The 21,187-nt window shown below is 37.8% G+C and overlaps 1 protein-coding gene across 2 annotated transcripts in view; it reads right to left on the reverse strand.

Annotated features, from left to right (window-relative positions):
- Nucleotides 1-21,187, reverse strand: part of TLK1 (tousled like kinase 1) — a gene marked incomplete at both ends in the record, with an annotated part of 153,982 nt that overhangs the window by 73,435 nt on the left and 59,360 nt on the right. For both annotated transcript variants that reach the window (XM_079710742.1, XM_079710743.1), the window contains one exon: nt 8,627-8,698. In XM_079710742.1, the coding sequence (XP_079566868.1) occupies nt 8,627-8,698 (72 nt within the window). The remainder of the gene's footprint in view (nt 1-8,626; nt 8,699-21,187) is intronic.

A 21,187-nucleotide genomic window follows, 5' to 3' on the forward strand; every position in this document is an offset into this window, starting at 1 on the left:
TCTTTAGAAGCTGAACAGATTTAAACAGAATAAAGTCAAAAACAAGGTAATTCATTTAGGGGGAAATAGGCATAAAAATGTTAACTTTCAGCGACACTTAACTATACATCACTAAATTCATTTTGCAAGTTTTCTTTCTTATTAGGTGCTCAGACTAAGACATTAAAGAAAAGATTTGTCCAGGTTATAAGACATATATACATATACATTTTTTTACATATATATAAATATATATATTTTTTACATATATATATATATATATAAAACTTAAATGAATTTTAAAAAGCCACCTAAAATCTGGGGCCTCCCTGGTGGCGCAGTGGTTGAGAGTCTGCCTGCCGATGCAGGGGACACGGGTTCATGCCCCGGTCTGGGAGGATCCCACATGCCGCAGAGCGCCTGGGCCCGTGAGCCATGGCCGCTAAGCCTGCGCGTCCGGAGCCTGTGCTCTGCAATGGGAGAGGCCACAACAGAGAGAGGCCCGCGTACCGCAAAAAAAAAAAAAAAATCTGAAATTTTAGGCTGGTATTATCTCTATTTTCAAATAAAATCATAACTTCCAATCAATCTAAGGTAACTAACTGTTCCTTGAGGAAACATTTCAGCTAACACTATTTAGAAGGCAAAAAGGAAATATAAAAAAGTAGAGATGGGGATGTATATAAAAACAAGGTGAAAACTGGAAATGCTCATTTCTTAATCCAGCCAATTCACTAATATCAGAGACATCCCATTTAATCAATGATATATGTCTATATATAATTTTAAATATCAAAAAAGGAGATTTTTTTAAATTAAAAAACTATTGAAGAACTATATAAATAATATGACTTGTTCTAAAAATGAAAATAATGTCCCCCCCAAAGCTAGGTCTAAGGTTTTAGTTCTAATTCCCTAGTATTCTTAATTTCCACTTCCTCCAAAATATGAAAATAAGAACTCACACATAATGTGGCCTTTAAAAATTATTTTTTAAAAAGAACAAAACAAAGCATTAATGCTTCCAAGTGTCTTCAACTCCATAACTTCAATTCAAATAAGGAGGGGAAAAATCTGATTTAAATACCAAGACTACTTTTAGAAACTAAATTCAAATGAGAAAGTTAATTAGATCTTCTTTCATAAAATGGCCTTCATTAATCAACGTTACAGGTAAATTAAGACAATCAAGGCACTGTATCTATATTACATTCCTCTTTCATTACAATCATTACAATTCTGAAAGTGCATCTAAGTTTAAATGTCTAGATGCAACAACTGTCCCAGCTTCTGTATATCTATAAATTAAAATCCTTAATCTTAAATAGCTCAAAAATCCCCAAATGCACTTGGATCAAAAATAAACAGTAGGGACTTCTCTGGTGGCACAGTGGTTAAGAATCCGCCTGCCAATGCAGGGAACATGGGTTCAAGCCCTGGTCCGGGAAGATCCCACATGCCGCAGAGCAACTAAGCCCGTGCGGCACAACTACTGAGCCTGTGCGCCACAACTACTGAAGCCTGCACATCCTACAGCCCATGCTCCGCAACAAGAGAAGTCACCGCACTGAGTAGCCTGTGGACCGCGACAAAGAGTAGCCCCCGCTTGCTGCAACTGGAGAAAGCCCTCACGCAGCAACAAAGATCCAACGGAGCCAAAAATAAAATATAAATAAATAAATTTTAAAAATAAAAATAAACAGTAATTCAATGCCAGTGGACAGAGGGTTAAAGAATTGACAATTACCCAGAAGGAAGTGAGAAATAAACTTTAGTTCTAGAAAAAGATAGTATATATTTTAAATTGTTCAACTCTGATTCAGATTTATATAGAAGTAGTATAAAAGATAAATATTCAAAATTAAATTGAGACAAAAATAAAATAAATTGACGTGTCTGCTGTACAAACATCATTATGTAGTTATTGTACGTACATGTAACAATAGGCTTAAAAATATACTTCAATGAGATTTATATTCAGTCTTTTTTAAAATTTTTTATTTATTTTTATTTATTTATTTTTGGCTCTGTTGGGTTTTCATTGCTGTGTACGGGCTTTCAATTGCGGTGAGCGGGGGCTACTCTTCGTTGCGGTGCGCGGGCTTCTCATTGCGGTGGCTTCTCTTGTTGCGGAGCACGGGCTCTAGGCATGCGGGCTTCAGTAGTTGTGGCTTGCAGGCTCTAGAGTGCAGGCTCAGTAGTTGTGGTGCACGGGCTTAGTTGCTCCGTGGCATGTGGGATCTTCCCGGACCGGGGCTTGAACCCATGTCCTCTGGATTGGCAGGTGGATTCTTAACCACTGCGCCACCAGGGAAGCCCTATATTCAGTCTTATATTCATTCACAAATAGCCAACCACAGTAAGAAATAAAACAGAAAAATATATTCTAGGACATCCAAAAGAAAAGGTAGGGAGGAGGTATGGTTATGGTATTAATATTATAAATTATGAATTCCAAATGAGCTACAAGATAATTTATCTCAGCATCTTGAGGTAAGGTACAGTGGGGACAGCAACTGTACAGAATTTAGAGAAAGTGAAGATGATCTTCGTGTTTAGAAAGGGAAGGGTCCTGCAAGGCGAATGGCAAATGGGTGGATCCAGGCAGGTTCTGAAACTTGGAAAACATTGATAAAAGGAAACATGGGCTCCCTCTCTCATCCTCATAAAATAATCTGAACTTTCAGCCAGTAGATAAGGCGCACAGACCATGTCTCTAACTCCTTCAGGCATTCTAAAACATTTAAATGAGTGACCCCTCTCCCCTGTAAACTACTTCCTTGTCTCTCCCATAAATTGTTTATCATTCTCCTCACACCCCCAACCTACTCATGATTCTTCCTTCAGTTGATAACCTCTATTTTCACTGTGAAGAAAGAGAAAGGTTATTAGGTATGGAAATTCATCTATCAGAGGAAAGGATGTTCCTAGTCAGTCCTGCCCACAACTAACCCTGTCCTCCCAGAGTCTGGAACTCACCATTCATACCACCTCCAGGAAAAGTTTAGTTTAGGACCTCCCTGGTGGCACAGTGGTTAAGAATCCACCTGCCAATGCAGGGGACACGGGTTCGATCCCTGGTCGGGAAAGATCCCACATGCTGCAAAGCAACTAAGCCCGTTCACTGCAACTACTGAGCCTGCGAGCCACAACTACTGAAGTCTGTGCTCCAAACAAGAGAAGCCACCACAATAAGAAGCCCACGCACCGCGAAGAAGAGTAGCCCCCACTCACCGCAACTAGAGAAAGCCCACGCGCAGCAACGAAGACCCAACGCAGCCAAAAAAAAAAGTTTAGTTTAGTTTCTCCTCTCTCTTCAGCACTTTGCTTGTCCTTGTCCCATCACAGGTCTGCTATAATCCTTTCCCTAGCACATAACAGGTCAAGTCTGTTAGACTCTGGATACTGCCTCCTTTTCTTCACAGTCAAGATTCTTCCAAGAGTAGTCAATATATGCTCACTTTCCAAGTGCTCCTTAATTAACTAATATCTGGCACCTTGCTCCCATTAGTCTACTAAAAGTAAGCCTAAGTGACAAACTCTTAGTCACTTTTTAGTCATTATCTTAATTGACTTCCATAACATTTAATTCTACTCATTATTCTCCTCCTCTTCTTTCTCCTCTTTTATCCACCTCCTTACCTCCTACTACTCTTTCTCCAGAACACCCGTCTCGCCTGCTCACATTTCCTAGCATTACACACACTATCAGGATGAGTTCATCTGCAAAAGCAGTTTTTAAACTTCTGGGTCTCAAAACCCATCTACAAACTCTTAAAAACTGTGGAGTTCCCCGAAGAGCCTTTGTTATGTGGGATATAACTACTGTTATTTACCATTTTGGGATTTAAAACTAAAAAAATTTTAGAACACCAGAATACACAATCCATAAATCATCAGAATAATGATATCATCCCATGTCTTACAGCCTTTGGAAATTTCCGCTGTAAATTCATGGAGAAATGAAAGTTAAAAAGCCAAATATGGGGCTTCCCTGGTGGTGCAGTGGTTGAGAGTCCGCCTGCCGATGCAGGGGACACGGGTTTGTGCCCCGGTCCGGGAAGATCCCACATGCCGTGGAGCGGCTGGGCCCATGAGCCATGGCCGCTGAGCCTGCGCGTCCGGAGCCTGTGCTCCGCAGCGGGAGAGGCCACAACAGTGGGAGGCCCACGTACAGAAAAAAAAAAAAAAAGCCAAATATGTCTTAGCACTGTTTGTATGCCAAAAACCACTCAGTCTTCATCTTTAGCCTGACCTCCTTCCTGAGCTCCAGACAGCTCCTCTGCCTTGGTCATTTCATAGGTATTCAAACTCAGTGCTGTCCAGAATTTAATTCATTACCTTCTATGCTAACCTATTCATCTTCTTTCTGTGTTGTCTATCTCACTCAAAAATGCTACCATTCACCTAAAGCTACCTACCTTTAAATAACCCTAGGCTCCTCCCTTTCCTTCTTTACCTCATTCAGTCATCAAACCCTACTGCTTCCACTTTTAAAATCTAGTGGAATCTGAGAGCTTGTCAGAAATGCAAACACTCACTCCAGACCTGTAAGAACCCTTGGTAATTCACTTGCGTATTAAAGTTTGAGAAGCATGGGCCTGGGTGCTGATAGCATCAATAGTTACAAAATCCAAAGAGGGTAGAGCCCAAAAGGCCAACTTGAGAACACTGTAATTAGAACCCCCACTTGAAGTTTTTCTTCCTGTTAAACCTTGGAGTTTTGTAAAGGCAGCAGCATTCCTTAACTAAATGGTCTTCCCAACTTAGGTTTCACCTCCCTCCCATCCTATCCTATACATTGCCCCCTGAGGGAGCTTTCTTCATCTCTACTTGTTTTGTTTCCTCTCCTTTCATCTACTAGAAAGAAGTCCAAATTCCTTACTATGAAATACAAGAGCATTCAAACCCTGACCCCTGCCTATCTTTCACCATTCTTGCGTATCTTCTCTATACCAGAAGTTTACAAACCAGATGAATCACCCAGGCAGTTTGGTTTTTTCTCTTTTAAGCTCCTCAAGTGAGCTAAAAGGCAGTTAGGATTGAGAACCACTGCCTTACGTCTTGAACAAAACTATGTGCCATACTTCCATGGAAAAGCAAAAGCACATCCTAGTGCCTCTGCCTGCTTTCTTCTCATACTTTGCCCTTGTCCTCTGGGATGAATCCATAGGCTTTCTTAACAACTTAACTATCATCTGTTCTATTTTTTTTTAAGATAAAGAGACTAGTTTTTTTTTAATTAATTAATTAACTTATTTATTTATTTTGGCTGTGTTGGGTCTTCGTTGCCGTGCACGGGCTTTCTCTAGTTGAGGCAAGCAGGGGCTACTCTTCGTTGCAGTACGCGTGCTTCTCATTGCAGTGCCTTCCCTTGTTGTGGAGCATGGGTTCTAGGTGCACTGGCTTCAGTAGTTGTGACGTGTGGGCTCACTAGTTGCAGCACGCAGGCTCTAGGGTGTGTGGGCTTCAGTAGTTGTGGTGCGCGGGCTCTAGAGCACAGGCTCAGTACTTGTGGTGCACGGGTTTAGTTACTCTGTGGCATGTGGGATCTTCCCGGACCAGGGTTCAAACCCGTGTCCCCTGCATTGGCAGGTGGATTCTTAACCACTGCACCACCCGGGAAGTCCCTATCATCTGTTCTTTGAGGGAAGACCTCTCTTTCTCTTCCTTCCCTACCTCTCGCCTGCAGTCAGATGGAATTAGGGGTTTCTTGCTCTTTGCTCCTACAGTACCTTGTGCTTACATCTATATTACAGCACAGCCCACACTGTTTATGAAACAGTTTGTTTGTCCTACTAGACACTGATCTCATGTGAAAGCAGGAATTGTATCCTATTCATCTTTATATTCTCCATGCTTGGGCACAGAGGCTAGAAGATAATAGATATGTAACAAATGCTTACTGAAAATTTTTGGAGCCTGTTGAATAGACCTAGAGTGATGTAAAGTAAAGCAAAACAAGACCAACACCTTCCTATCTACTAGACGATTTCATTATCAAAAAAAACCCTTTCTGTTTAACAATTCTACATTTAGAAATAAAAGGCAAGTTTAATTCATATATAAACTGCAATGAAAGTTCTCAGTTGAAGTAGATTTAATCAACCCAACAGTGAATATCAGATGCTTTTTACTTTTAATAGTAAAAGGATAGATGAAAACAAGAGGGTTCTGAGTGTCTGAAAACAGTATTAAGAAGAGGATAGAAAGCAGGGGGTTATTAGTAGGTTGAAATCTTCATAAATACTAAGAGGAAGTCACAGATAATGTCCAATTGATGAACCAAAAAAGATATGCATATTATTAAAATGTGGAAATAAATACCAGGAAGAAAAGCTAAGAGAATGGAGGGCAGGGTGGGGTATGGGTGAGTGGTAGAGAACTGCTATTAAAAAATAATAATAATAAACCTTTCAGCACTATTTGTCCATAAAAACAAAAACTGTTATTTTTAAAAATGTGATGGTTCAGGGAATGGATTACCAAAAGAATAAAATGACATCAGCAGACAACGAAATACTACATAAACTTTACTATTAGGTGTACTGGGGAAAAAAAGAAGTACTTCTATCCTGCAGCTGTTTACTGCCAACAACTTTATTCATGACTTATATGAATATCTGTATTGTGATGTATATGAAATTTCACCCCAGGGGAGTCCATTAAGGCATCTAGTACAGAAATAAAATCTGGGAATCATTTTCCAGACAAATCACTTCTTAAATGGAAAGACAGACCACCCCCCAAATTTCCTTCTTCAAATTTTAAGGAAAACATATAATCCATAGTCATTTTCAAAATATGCCACTTGACTTAACCATTGTTTTGCAAAAATTCCAGATACAGAACACAAAACGGCAAAAGCCAAATAATTTTAAGATTTTTCTATTGTGGCCCCAAATGTCAAAATTTCTACACAAATAAAGCTAAGTACATCCAATGGTTAACCAAATTGTATTTTAGTGCAAATACCATTATGGTCTTTAAAAAAAAATTTTTTTAACCTAAGAACATAGCCAAAAGTGAGCCTTAGAATTCTTTTAAGGGAAGTGGTATTTTCTTACAAACTGATTCTTTTGGAAGAATTCAAATATTGCATCTACAACTCATATTGGGAATATAGATACCTATAAAGAACACAGAAATATATAACCATTACATGTGGTCTAACTTTTACTATGTTTTTCTATTTAAAAAATCTATCAGGAACACTAGATTTGGTGAACAGAAAAGAGAAATATCTAAAATTATTTTATTGCCCTTCATAACATAAAAGCCTACGAAAAGAGGAGGCATTTGAAATTACTATATAGACCCAAATCTGTGGAAGTATCAAGAAATGTTCCAAAATCCAGGAAATATAAAGTGAAAACATTCTTGATATGGTTTTTGAAAAAAATGTACTTTGACAAGATCTAAACCTACAATTTTTAAGGACTTAATGTGTGTTAATTTGATAAAAACTAAACTGTGATAATCTGGTGCTACAGGGGCTACTAACGCTTACCTCAAGGGAACCTACTGCAGATAAAGTCCCGTCACTTGCACAGTCCTTTCAGCTGCCTGCCAGTTGTCTCTGTGGAAGGGAAAGCCTGATGAGTGAGAGCCCTATGCCACACTCCTTTGGAGTGTCAGGGTGCCTGCACAGAACTCCACAAAACTGTCTACCTAGAGATCCTAGACGCTTTCAATAACACAGGGCTTAAAAAGATGCCACCTTTGATATTCCCCTTCCACTGAACACCAAAACCAAATGCCTAAGAGTTACTGGGTGCTAATGACCTATGGTATTATTATCATGGTGATATATCTATTACTAACCCAAGCAGCAAAAGACTAAAATGGATCAAGTAGAAGTTAACACTGACAGGGAAAATACACACACACACACACACACACACACAGACACACACACACGTTGAAAAGTAAGTGACAGAACTCCATAATCTGAGAAGAGGAAATATTACAGACTGTATCTGCAAAAAGTGAAGTTGCAGCATCAACAGTGAATGCTACTACCCAAAGAACCTCCTGTCTAAACAGTTTTTAAAATGCCATCAAGAATATCACGCTCAACGTGAACTACACCATGGATCCAAATACCTACTTATAAAATTCCATATATTTTCTTAGTGGGGAGAGTACGTGGGTGGGGGAGGAGGGGATTTTTCAGATATTTTAAAATATGTAAAGTGAAAACCAACAGCATGAAATCCCACAAGAAATTTCAAAAAGAGAAAAAAAATGTGTTTCTGTATCTCAAAAAGTAAACAAACCTTTACTTAGGACCAAACTAAGAGGGAAGTAGAACAAGAAATAATAGAAAACAGCGAAATACAACGTATTGCAAAACCACGTTCATCTCTTAGAATTATGAACGGCTAGTAACTTAAGAATATCTGTCAATACCATTAACATACAAATTCACCTACATAACCAAAGAAACTATATTTTCTTTCTCATGTCCAATACAGTCTTCAGATTGAATGCTGTGCTTCATAAAACAGAATAAAATGCTCCTACAAAAAACTTAACAAGGATTAACCTTTAGCACAAGTATTAAAGATGAAAAAAATTAATTAAAAAAACAGTGATTCCAACTTTTACTTATTAATAGCACCACACTTAAAATGAAGTTACTTACCTCTGATTCTTTGTCACTCAAAGATCCCAAGCTTCCAAAACTGTGATTAGAGCTTTCATTATTTGTTGAGGCCTGTTGAAGATTTTTAAAAAGGTAAAAATTAGGAGTAATTTTAAACGGAACATTTTACAAAGTAAATAATCTGTCTTTATAATTAAAAATAAAATATGATTCCTTTAAATAGGGAAGACAAATGAAGTAAAAATAAGAAACACCAACTTCTTAAAAAACTTAAAACTTCTTGGAAAGTTTTATCAAATCAATAAAATTCTGCCGTGTTTCAGGAACTGACTTGTGTTAGCTGACTTTTTAGAATATCAAATTCAGAAGCAAAGGAAGTGAGATGTTGTTAAGATAAAAAGATCCCTAAAATTACTACCCAATGTATAAAAACTAATGCCTCCTTTAACTGAAAGTATTATTTGTGTTCCTTAATTTTCATCACAATCTTATGAAATTCCATCATATCTCACCCACACCCCTTTGCCTCTTCATATTAACAAACTGGTCAATCTTTGGTTTCTGTTTGTTGGGTTTAGCCTTTAAAAAAAAATCTTTTACTAACTTGACCATTTTAACTGCGTCACTCAGAAGAGTGTTTAAATTTCCTTTTCAATATTTTTGAACTGTGACAGTAATGAACTATCACTATGGCGGATAACATTTTCTATGTTTCTAATATGTTTCTATGATGGTTATTACTTTGTCAACTTTTTTGGACCATCAGTACCTTAGATCAATGTCTTCCAGGAATGTTTAGACCAGACAGACCATAGCACATATGCCAAAGATGACATATGAATGAACTTCATGTACAAGCAGGCCAGCTGGTATCCGTTTCCCTTCAATTTGTAAGAGTAGCTGCTAATACTACCATTACAAGGTTGCAAGTTAGCCTATAATTACCCTTAGACTGACTAATTTCCAAACTGATGACTGATATGATACATTGCATATATGTCCAGTGCTATGCTGGACAATGTAAAGGCTATTTTCACCACAAAATAGCAGTTGAACTAAGATTCAAGCACTATTTAGAGGAATTATAATCTAATTAGGGTAAGATTATCAAACTTGAAAAAGAGAACACCATAAACAGCAATTAAGAAGTGATAAATTATAAAGATTCAGGGACAATGGAGGCAGTGGCAACATTTCTGAGCATCCCTAAATCCCCAAACCCACATACAACACTTACAACAAAATTGGGTGACAAGGAAATCTACATAAATCTCCCTAAAACAGCAAGTGGGAACAAATCACCAACAACCATAGAACCTGCATGGTATGAGAAGCAGCAGAAGAAAACAGAGTGTCTCACACATCTGAGAACAGAGACTCCCAAAACAGCTATAACTGGGTTTCTGCATTTTCCTGAAGTCTGAAGTTGGGGCAGTTAGCCTCTATGAACTCTTAAAACTGATCCTTCACTAACAGTGTCACAATGAGGATAAGCTACTGAGCACGGAATCAAAATTGAGCACATTAGGTACAATGAAGATTAAGGAATGAGAATAGTTGGGAAGGGAGCAAAGCCTTAGAAATCATAGAAAGCAAATGCCACACTTTTGAAGAGTTCCCCAAAACAACAGTAGAGGGAGCTTTTTAAGAAATGCCATCCTAAACCATAAAAAAGTAAGCAACAGAAAATGATGTAGGTCAATCCTATGGAAATTATAGGGAAAAAAAAGAAAAAGATACAGAATTACATCCTGATAATAAAATCATACCAGAAATATATGCCCACGAAATAGGTGAATATTATAACCAACTACTTCAAAATGAGATAAAAGTCATTACAAAAATGACTCAAGGGCTTCCCTGGTGGCGCAGTGGTTGAGAGTCCGCCTGCTGATGCAGGGGACGCAGGTTCATGCCCCGGTTCCGGGAAGATCCCACATGCCGCAGAGCGGCTGGGCCCGTGAGCCATGGCCGCTGAGCCTGCGCGTCCGGAGCCTGTGCTCCACAACGGGAGAGGCCACAGCAGTGAGAGGCCCGCGTACCACAAAAAAAAAAAAAAAAAAAAGACTCAAGACGTGCAAGAACAACATAAATCAGATTTCAAAAAACTCAGAAATAAGGTAACAGAACTCAGGAAAGCATTAGAAATTGAAAAAAATTTTTTCAGAAATGAAGATTAAGCCTGAATGAACCAAACAGGAAATACATACAACAGATAATGCTTTAAGAGAATGAGAAGGTAAAATGGAGGAACAGTTTCGAAATCAAAAGAAATGAAGAGATTAAAAGGATGAGAGAAAGCAACAACTTAATGAAGTAACAAGGGTCCAACATTCAGATAACAGAAGTCTTTAAAGAGCACTACCATAAGAGAATAAATAGTAAAGACTATAATTCAAGAAAACTTTCTTGAAAAAAACAAAAAACAAAACCTGAAACTACTGACCGAAGGAGCACTGTGTACACTTAAGAATTCAGCCCAGAAGGCCAACGTCTAACTTTTCAAAGGCAACACTTTATTTATGCCAGAAGAAAACAGAGTAACATATTTCAGATATTCAAGAAAAGAAAATCTGAATTAGGTGTCTTATATTTCATAAAATTGATTTTTATCACATGGAAGACACAGATAAATTTATCTTAAGGCCAAAAATTGGGAAACACTGGCTCCCATGAGCCCTTCCAAAAGAATCTAGAGAATAAGCGTTAGACAACCAAACTGAATAGTTTCAACCTAAGAATTTATGGCAAGCAATATTATTATTTACTTGTTGATAAAGACTAAATGAGAAGTACAAGGAAGAGAGTATAAAATTTAATGGCTAAATGCATGCAAAGTTGTTAACACAATTTTTAAAAAAACTGTGCTATGGAAATTCATGGAAAGCACAAGCAAAAAATGTTTTAACTATTTTCCATAATCTCTTTGATCACTGTGATAGTACACATTGTTGAGACTGCTGTGTGTGTGAGATATAGAAAGGAGTAAATAAATAATTATGGGATATTCTAATTCTATCATCTGCTTTATGTCCTTCAGAACCACAATTCTTGGTATAGAAGAAAGAGGATACAGATGTAACTAAAAACCTTACAGTTCTGATGTGAACTGGAAATATTAATATAAATACATGAGATGTTTACTTTTTGAAACAGACCAAAAAATCCTGCCATGAGTAATAACAGAATACCTCTTATCAGACCAACATTCCCTCAGATAACAATAAATTCTGGAAAAAAATATAAATAACAACTACCTGAAGGCACTTGAGCAGCCAAAAATAGGCAGAATCGGGTTAGGAGACAATATTTGGAAGGAGGAAATAGAACTGGATGGGTTTCCTGTTTTTACAGCTTTTGCCTGAGGGAAGGCCCCTGGATTGAGCTGCACAGAGCAGTTGAAATGTGAATCAAAAGATGCAGTCTTACTGGCTTGAAAAGCAGAGTTTGGAGCTACCACAGCAGCTGAAAAGTGAGAAGGCACATACTGGAAAATAAAGAACCACAAAGAGAGAGAACCACAAAAAACTCTACCCATGTCTCTGACTGGTCACTGTTATATGCAAGAGTGGATCAGACTCTAAGCAGTCCAGGTAAGATTAAAATGACTTAGAGACATCAGCTGCCATCCTTTGTGGGGAGACATAGTTTAGATTTCAGTTCACCCAAGTTAATTGCTTGCTAATACAAATAATAACCAAAATATTAACACTCTCCAGAAAAATACACTAAACCCCAGAGTCACTATAATGTATCATTCACAGTATGCAGGATATAACAGAAAATTTCTAAGCATATGAAGAAACAAGAAAATGTTACCCATACTCAAGAGAAAAGACAATCAATAGAGACCAACCACAAGGTAACCCAGGTATTGGAATTAACAGACAAAGATCTTAAAGCAGCTACCTGCAAGTTATGTTCAAGACACCAAGGGAAAATAAACTTATAAATAAAGGAACAAATTGTAAATTTCAGCAGAGAAATAAAAATATAAAAAAGAGCCAAATGGAAATAGCAAAACTGAAAAATTTACTTTCTAAAATAAAATATTCACTGTATGGCCTTAACAGCAGAATGGAGAACGTACTGAAGATAGATCAAAAAATTATTCCAACTAAAAAATAGAGAGAAAAATACTGAAAAGCATTTGTCTGTTGGACACTATTAAGTAGTCTAACATAAATGAATTTGGAGTCATAGAAGGAGAGAAAAAGGAGCAAAAAAAAAAAAATTGAAAAAGCAATAGGAAGAAAATTCTAAACACTGGTGAAAGACGTAAATTTACAGATTGAAGTAGCTCACTGATGTCCCCAAACAGGATAAGTACAAAGAAGATCATACCTAGGTACATCATAGTCAAACTGCTGAAAACCAAAGATTAAAAAAAAACACCTTACCTCATACCTGTTAGAGTGGCTATTATCAAAAAGACAAGAAATAAGAAGTGTTGGCAAGGATGTGGAGACAAGGGAACCCTCTTACACTGCTGGTGGGAATGTATTGGGATGGCCGAAAAGTGCCTTCGGTTTTTAAGTAAAAATAAAAGACACATTTTTCATTTTCACCAAGAACTTTATTGAAAAACGTATTCACCCTTTTGTTCCACTACCTTCTGCCATTTTTCAGGCAACTTCGTAATTCCACCTTCCCGAAACTTTTTATCTTTTTGAGCAAAGAACTGTTCCAGGTACCTTCTACAGTCTTCCAGGGAACCGAAATTTTTTCCATTAAGACAATTTTGTAAAGACTGAAATAAATGGAAATCCAAAGGTGCAATGTCTGGTGAATACAGAGGGATGAATCAGAACTTCCCAGCCAAGCTGTAACAGTTTTTGCCTGGTTATCAAAGAAACACGTGGTCTTGCATCATCCTGATGGAAGATTATACATTTTCTGTTGACTAGTTCTGGATGCTTTTCGTTGAGTGCTGCTTTCAGCTGGTCTAATTGGGAGCAGTACTTGTTGGAAATCATCATTTGGTTTTCCGGAAGGAGCTCATCACAGAGGACTCCCTTCCAATCCCACCATATACACAACATCACCTTCTTTGGATGAAGACTGGCCTTTGGTGTGGATGGTGGTGGTTCATTTCGCTTGCCCCACAATCTCTTCCTTCCATTCCACATTACCATACAGTATCCACTTTTCATTGCCCGTCACAATTTGTTTTTAAAACGGAACATTTTCATTATGTTTAAGTAGAGACTTGCATGCGGAAATACAGTCAAGAAGGTGTTTTTTCGCTTAACTTATATGGAACCCAAACATCAAAGCGAATAACATAACCAACCTAGTGCAAATGAGTTTCAACGCTTGATTTGGATATTTTGAGTATGTTGGCTATCTCCTGCATGGTATAACGCTGACTGTTCTCAATTAATGTCTCAATTTGATCACTATCAACTTCAACTGGTCTACCCAACCGTGGAGCATCATCCAGCAAGAAATCTGCAGCACAAAACTTCGCAAACCATTTTTGACATGTTCAATCAGTCACAGCACCTTCTCCATACACTGCAGAAATTTTTTGCATTTCAGTTGCATTTTTACCTTTCTTGAAACAACAAAGCGTAATAGGCTGAAAATGCTGCTTTTTTTCTTCCATCTTCAGTATTAAAATGGCTACACAAAAATTCACCAATTTTGGTAAGCCTTTTTTAAAAATGCACGCTGATATGACAGCTGTCACATATAATCTAACAAAATTGTTTCTAATGAAGTTAAAGACGACTAACTGCTACTAGAGCCATCGTATGGAGAAAACTGAACGAAACTTTTGGCCAATGCAATAAACTGGTGCAGCCACTATAGAAAACTGTGGAGTTTCCTCAAAAAATTAAAAATAGAACTACCATATGATCTAGCATTTCCATTTCCAAGTGTTTATCTGAAGAAAACAAAAACAGTAACTCAAAATGATATCCGCAACCATAAACAATACCAAAAGACAACCCTCAGAATGGGAGAAAATATTTGCAAATGAAGCAACTGACAAAGGATTAATCTCCAAAATTTACAACCAGCTCATGCAGCTCAATATCAAAAAAACAAACAACCCAATCCAAAAATGGGCAGAAGACCTAAATAGACATTTCTCCAAAGAAGATATACAGACTGCCAACAAACACATGAAAGAATGCTCAACATCATTAATCATTAGAGAAATGCAAATCAAAACGACAATGAGATATCATCTCACACCGGTCAGAATGGCTATCATCAAAAAATCTAGAAACAATAAATGCTGGAGAGGGTGTGGAGAAAAGGGAACAGTCTTGCACTGTTGGTGGGAATGTAAATTCTGGAGAAAAGGGAACACTCTTGCACTGTTGGTGGGAATGTAAATTGATACAGCCACTATGGAGAACAGTATGGAGGTTCCTTAAAAAACTAAAAATAGAACTACCATACGACCTAGCAATCCCACTACTGGGCATATAACCTGAGAAAACCAGAATTCAAAAAGAGTCATGTACCGCAATGTTCATTGCAGCTCTATTTATAATAGCCAGGACATGGAAGCAACCTAAGTGTCCATCGACAGATGAATGGATAAAGAAGATGTGGCACATATACACAATGGAATATTACTCAGCCATAAAAAGGAATGAAACTGAGTTATTTGTAGTGAGGTGGATGGACCTAGAGACTGTCATACAGAGTGAAGTCAGTCAGAAAGAGCAAAACAAATACCGTATGCTAACAGATATATATAGAATCTTAAAAAAAAAATGGTTCTGAAGAACGTAAGGGCAGGACAGGAATAAAGACGCAGACATAGAGAATGGACTTGAGGATATGGGGAGGGGGAAGGGTAAGCTGTGACAAAGTGAGAGAGTGGCATGGACATATATACACTACCAAACGTAAAATAGCTAGCTAGTGGGAAGCAGCCGCATAGCACAGGGAGATCAGCTCGGTGCTTTGTGACCACCTAGAGGGGTGGGAAAGGGAGGGTGGGAGGGAGGGAGACGCAAGAGGGAAGAGATATGGGAACATATGTATATGTATAACTGATTCACTTTGTTATAAAGCAGAAACTAACACACCATTGTAAAGCAATTATACTCCAATAAAGATGTTAAAAAAGAAAAATAAACAATGGGAAAAAATGATATCCACACCCCAATGTTCACTGCAGCATTATTTACAATAGCCAAGATATAGAAGCAACCTAAGTGTCCATCAATTGATGAATGGATAAAGAAAATGTGGTGTGTGTGTGTGTGTGTGTGTGTGTGTGTATATATATGAATACATATATATATGAGTACTATTCAGCCATTAAAAAAGGGAAATCTTGCCATTTTTGATGACATGGATGGTCCTAGAGGACATTATGCTCAGTGAAATAAGTCAAAGAAAGACAAATACCTTCTGATCTCACTTATTTGTGGCATCTTCAAAAACAACAAACAGAAAAAACCCCAAGCTCATGGATACAGAGAAGAGACTGGTGATTGCTGGCAGAGGAGGGGTCGGGGGTGGGTGGGTAGAGGGGAGAAATGGATAAAAGGGGTCAACAGGTACAAACTCCCAGTTATAAAATAAATAAGTCTTGGGAATGTAACACACAGCATGGCAACGATAGTTAATAATACTGTATTTGCATATTTGGAAATTGCTGAGAGTAAATCTTAAAAGTCCTCATCACAAGGAAAAAAACTGTAACCAAGTATGGATGTTAACTAGGCTGTGGTAATCACTTTGCAACATATACAAATATGGAATCATTATGCTATACACATGTAATCTAATCTTACATGTAATGTAATCTTAAATGTCACCTATACCTCATTAAAAAATTTATGATTTTTTTTAAAAAAGAAAAAAATCTTGAAAGCAGCCAGAGAAAGATAACATATTACATTCATGAGAACAAAAAAGGATATGACTGATGGTTAGCTTGTCATAATAGATATTGGAGGTCAGATTTCATCTCTGGAAAAGGTGAGCCAAGAGAACTCTGGACTGAGACACATAAGGCACAGCTGAGGAAAGAGACGACATTAAGTGCATGTCTACACACTAAATGAAGAGACTCTTAGCACCTTCCTGTGCTAAATTCTGGAAAGTCAGCAGCCAAACTTAAACTGTACAGGCTGGAGAGTACAGAATTTCTCTCTAGGAAAATAAACCATCTCAAGAGACAAGACTTACAGACACCAAGAATCAAAAATCTCTCAGAAAAATGACCCAGCCAAGTCATCCTACCGTAGTAAGTCCTGCCTACTCAAGCAATGCTTCCAATAAGTGTTTCAGTGCCTAAAGTATAGATATGCAAAGCCCAATATCACCAGATGTCTGAAAAATATAAACAAATATTTTTTTAAAACCCATAAGAAAAAGACAACCCAGGGAGCAGGAAAAAAATTCACACAGAACTATTACTAATATCCTAGTGACAGCCAACTACGAAAATGAAACATTTCAAGAACAACCCAAAGGGACTTTCCCTTGTGGTCCAGTGGTTAAGACTCCACGCTTCCACTGCTGGTTGGGGAACTAAGATCCTGCATGTTGTACAGTGCGGCCAATAAATAAATAAATAAATAACATTTTTTGTAATTAAAAAAAGAGAACCCCCCCAAAAAAAAACCAATCTGCTGGAAATTAAAAATATGATAGCTGAAACACACAGGAAAAAAAAAAAGGATGAATTCAAAGATAAAGTTGAAGAAATCTTCCCAGAAAGAGACCAAAAAACCTCAAAAAAAGAAAACTAGAGAATCAGTCCAAGAGGTACTGCTCCAAATGAGAGTTCCAGAAAAAAAAGAAAGAGAAAATTAATGAGCTAAAATTATCAAAGAAATAATTCAAGACTTTTCAAGAAGTGAGAGAGTAGCATTGACACATATACACTACCAAATGTAAAACAGATAGCTAGTGGGAAGCAGCTGCATTGCACAGGGAGATGAGCTCGGTGCTCTGTGACCACCTAGAGGGTTGGGATGGAGATGCAAGAGGGAGGGGATATGGGGATATATGTATACATATAGCTGATTCACTTTGTTATACAGCAGAAACTAACACAACATTGTACGGCAATTATACTCCAATAAAGATGTTAAAAAAAAAAGGAAGTGGAAAACGTTAGTTTTTGGATTGGAAGGACACACTTTTGAACCAAGCACACTGGTTCAATGAAGATCCATACCAAGGCACATTATAATAAATAAATTTAAATGCCAAGGATTTGAAGCTTCTAGAGAAGACTAAACAGGAATACCTACAAAGGATCAGGAATGAGAATGGCAGTAGCGTGCTCAGGAGTAACACTGGAAGCTAGAAAGCAATGGAACAATGCCTTCAAAATTCTGTTAAAATGATTTCCAAACTACAATTCTACACCCAAACCCAAACTAACAACCAAGTGGGAAGAGGAGAATATGCAAGGTCTAAAAAATCTGACTACCCATTTACCTTTTCTCAGGAAGTGACTAGAGAATTTGCTCCACCAAAACAAAAGAATAAACCAAGAAAGAGGAAAATATGGCATACAAGAAACAGGAGCTCAAACACGGGACAGACACAAAAGGAATTTCCATGATGATAAAGAAGAGGGATTCCAGGATGACAGGCACCCAGAAGAAACAGAGTAACTAGCCTAGGTAAGAATGGAAGAACGAAAGATTTCAGGGGTATGTCTACAGAAATATAAGAATAAAATAAATAAATTTATATTTGAAAATGAGAGGTTTACACACCTCTGCTGGAGACTATATGGATGCTTACACTGAACACTAACAAACTAAAGAAATAAATCAACTCTAGGAAAAACAAAAAGTTGTACAAAAGAAGAAACGTAATCATGGAATCTCACAGCTGTGAATAAAATTTACAGTCATAACATACACAATGAAATAATGACCTAACCCAAAACTAAAGTATTTCTAAATCAGGATAGGGTCAGGGAAGTTTTGAGTATTTCTACAGGGGTAGAGGGTTGGATCATTTAAGAGTTAATGCCTCATCTTCTATAACAGGAAGTCAATAAATATCTAAAACTGAAAAAAAAAAAAAAAGATAAAGAACTACAATAGTCTTACTTAGAAATACAAACACAAATAAAACAAAACATATATAGTATAATAAAAAGCTACAGGTGAGGACTTCCTCTATGAAGAATAAATGTAGGGTTAAAAGAATGGGGCATGCTTCTACTAATTTTCATTATAGGCTTGGTAGGACAAGTTGGCTTTTAAAACTCTGACCATGTAAAACGGGAATAAAGACACAGACCTACTTGAGAATGGACTTGAGGATATGGGGAAGGGGAAGGGTAAGCTGTGACAAAGGGAAAGAGAGGCATGGACATATATACACTACCAAACGTAAGGTAGATAGATAGCGGGAAGCAGCCGCAGAGCACAGGGAGATCAGCTCGGTGCTTTGTGACCGCCTGGAGGGGTGGGATGGGGAGGGTGGGAGGGAGGGAGATGCATGAGGGAGGGGATGTGGGAACAGATGTATATGTATGACTGATTCACTTTGTTATAAAGCAGAAACTAATAAAAAAAAAAATAAAAAAAATAAAATAAATAAAAAAAACTCTGACCATGGATTGTGTGTCATTTCCTTCTTGATCTGTAGGAATTCTTTACATATCCTTGGTATGAATCCTCTATGACTTGGCCTTTTCACTCATACATTGGTATCATTTGAACACAGTTTCATTTATCAGATGGTTTCCTTTATGGCTAGAGCCTTTTGTGACCTATTTATGAAATCTGTCATTATTCTTATTAAAGCTTTATTATTTTTCATATTTAGATCTACAGTCACTTGGAATTGATTTTTCTATCATGGCAAGAAATGAAGGTCGAGTTGTTGTTTTTTCCCAATGTGGATATCCAACTGATCATCATCTATTATAAAAGATGACATTGTCCCCACTGCACTGCTGTGTCACCTCTGTCATATATTGAGTTACTATATATGAACGGCTCTGCTGCTGGACTCTATTCTGTTCCACTGGTCTATTTTTCTTTCCTGTGTCAATATCACAGTGATGTAATTCTACTCCTTGGTACATAACTAAGAGAACTGAAAACATGTCTACACAAAAACTTGTATCAGAGTGTTCACAGCAGCATTATTCATGTCAAAAATGGAAACAACCCAAATGTCCACCAACTGATGAATGGATAAACCAAACGTGACACACATCAATACAATGAAACATTCAGTCATAAAAAGAAATGAAGTATTAATACATACTACAACATTCATGAACCTTGAAAATATTATGCCAGGTGAAAAAAGCCAGACACAAAATGCTATGTACTATGATTCCATTTATATGAAATGTTCAGAAGAGAAAAATCCATAGAGACAGAAAGTAGACTAGTGGTTGCCAGGGGGTGAAGTGTAGGGTAGGAAAGCAGGGGAATGAGGAGCTGCTGTGAATGTTTATAAGACTTCTTTTTGGGGTGATAAAAATATTCTGGAATTAGTAGTGATGGCTGCACAGCTTTGTGATATACCAGAAACCACTGAAAAATACACCTTAAAAGGGTCAATTTTGTGGTACATGAATATCTCAATACAAAAAGTTTCAAGTTATTGAGGAAAAGGGAGCACAGTTGGGAGGGAGTGTGACAAAATTTAGTACATAATCATTTATACATTCAGACATACAGTATGTGCACATGCAAGCACACACTCACAGACTTTTGAAGCCTTCAAAGCGAGAATAGAGTTGTTTTTTTTGGCAAACATTCATGAGACATTTTTTAAAATATAAAAGCAACACAGGCACATAGAAAAAATTTCATAACAGAAATATAAATATTTCCCTCCCGCATTAGTCCTACTATTCAGAGGCAACAAGTTCTTTTTTTAACTTAACTTAATCTAATTAAATTATTAATTTATTTCTTATTTTTGGCTGCGTTGGGTCTTCATTGCTGCGCACGGGCTTTCTCTAGTTGCGGCGAGTGGGGGCTACTCTTCCTTGCAGTGCGCGGGCTTCTCATTGCGGTGGCTTCTCTTTGTTGTGGAGCACAGGCTCTAGGCGCATGGGCTTCAGTAGTTGTGGCGCTCAGGCTCAGTAATTGTGGTTCACAGGCTCTAGAGCGCAGGCTCAGTAGCTGTGGCGCACGGGCTTCGCTGCTCTGCGGCATGTGGGATCCTCCCGAACCAGGGCTCGAACCCATGTCCCCTGTATTGGCAGGTGGATTCTTTTTTTTTTTTTTTTTTTGCGGTATGCGGGCCTCTCACTGTTGTGGCCTCTCCCGTTGCTGAGCACAGGATCCGGACACACAGGCTCAGTGGCCATGGCTCACAGGCCTAGCTGCTCCGTGGCATGTGGGATCTTCCCGGACCGGGGCACGAACCCGTATCCCCTGCATCGGCAGGTGGATTCTCAACCACTGCACCACCAGGGAAAGTCCGAGAGGCAACCACTTTTTTAAAAATTTGTTTTTAATTAAAATTTTCAATAGGTAATGCAAACAAACTACTTCAGTTCATTTCTTATCATCTTTCTAAGGCTGTATGTCTACACTAACAAATTAAATATACGTTCATTGATTCCTCCCTTCTTACTCAAAAGATAACGTTATGCAGACTGTCCCACATTGCTTTCTTTTCTCT

Source organism: Hyperoodon ampullatus (assembly GCF_949752795.1).
Source record: "Hyperoodon ampullatus genome assembly, chromosome: 8".
NCBI classification, from domain to species: Eukaryota; Metazoa; Chordata; class Mammalia; order Artiodactyla; family Ziphiidae; genus Hyperoodon; species Hyperoodon ampullatus.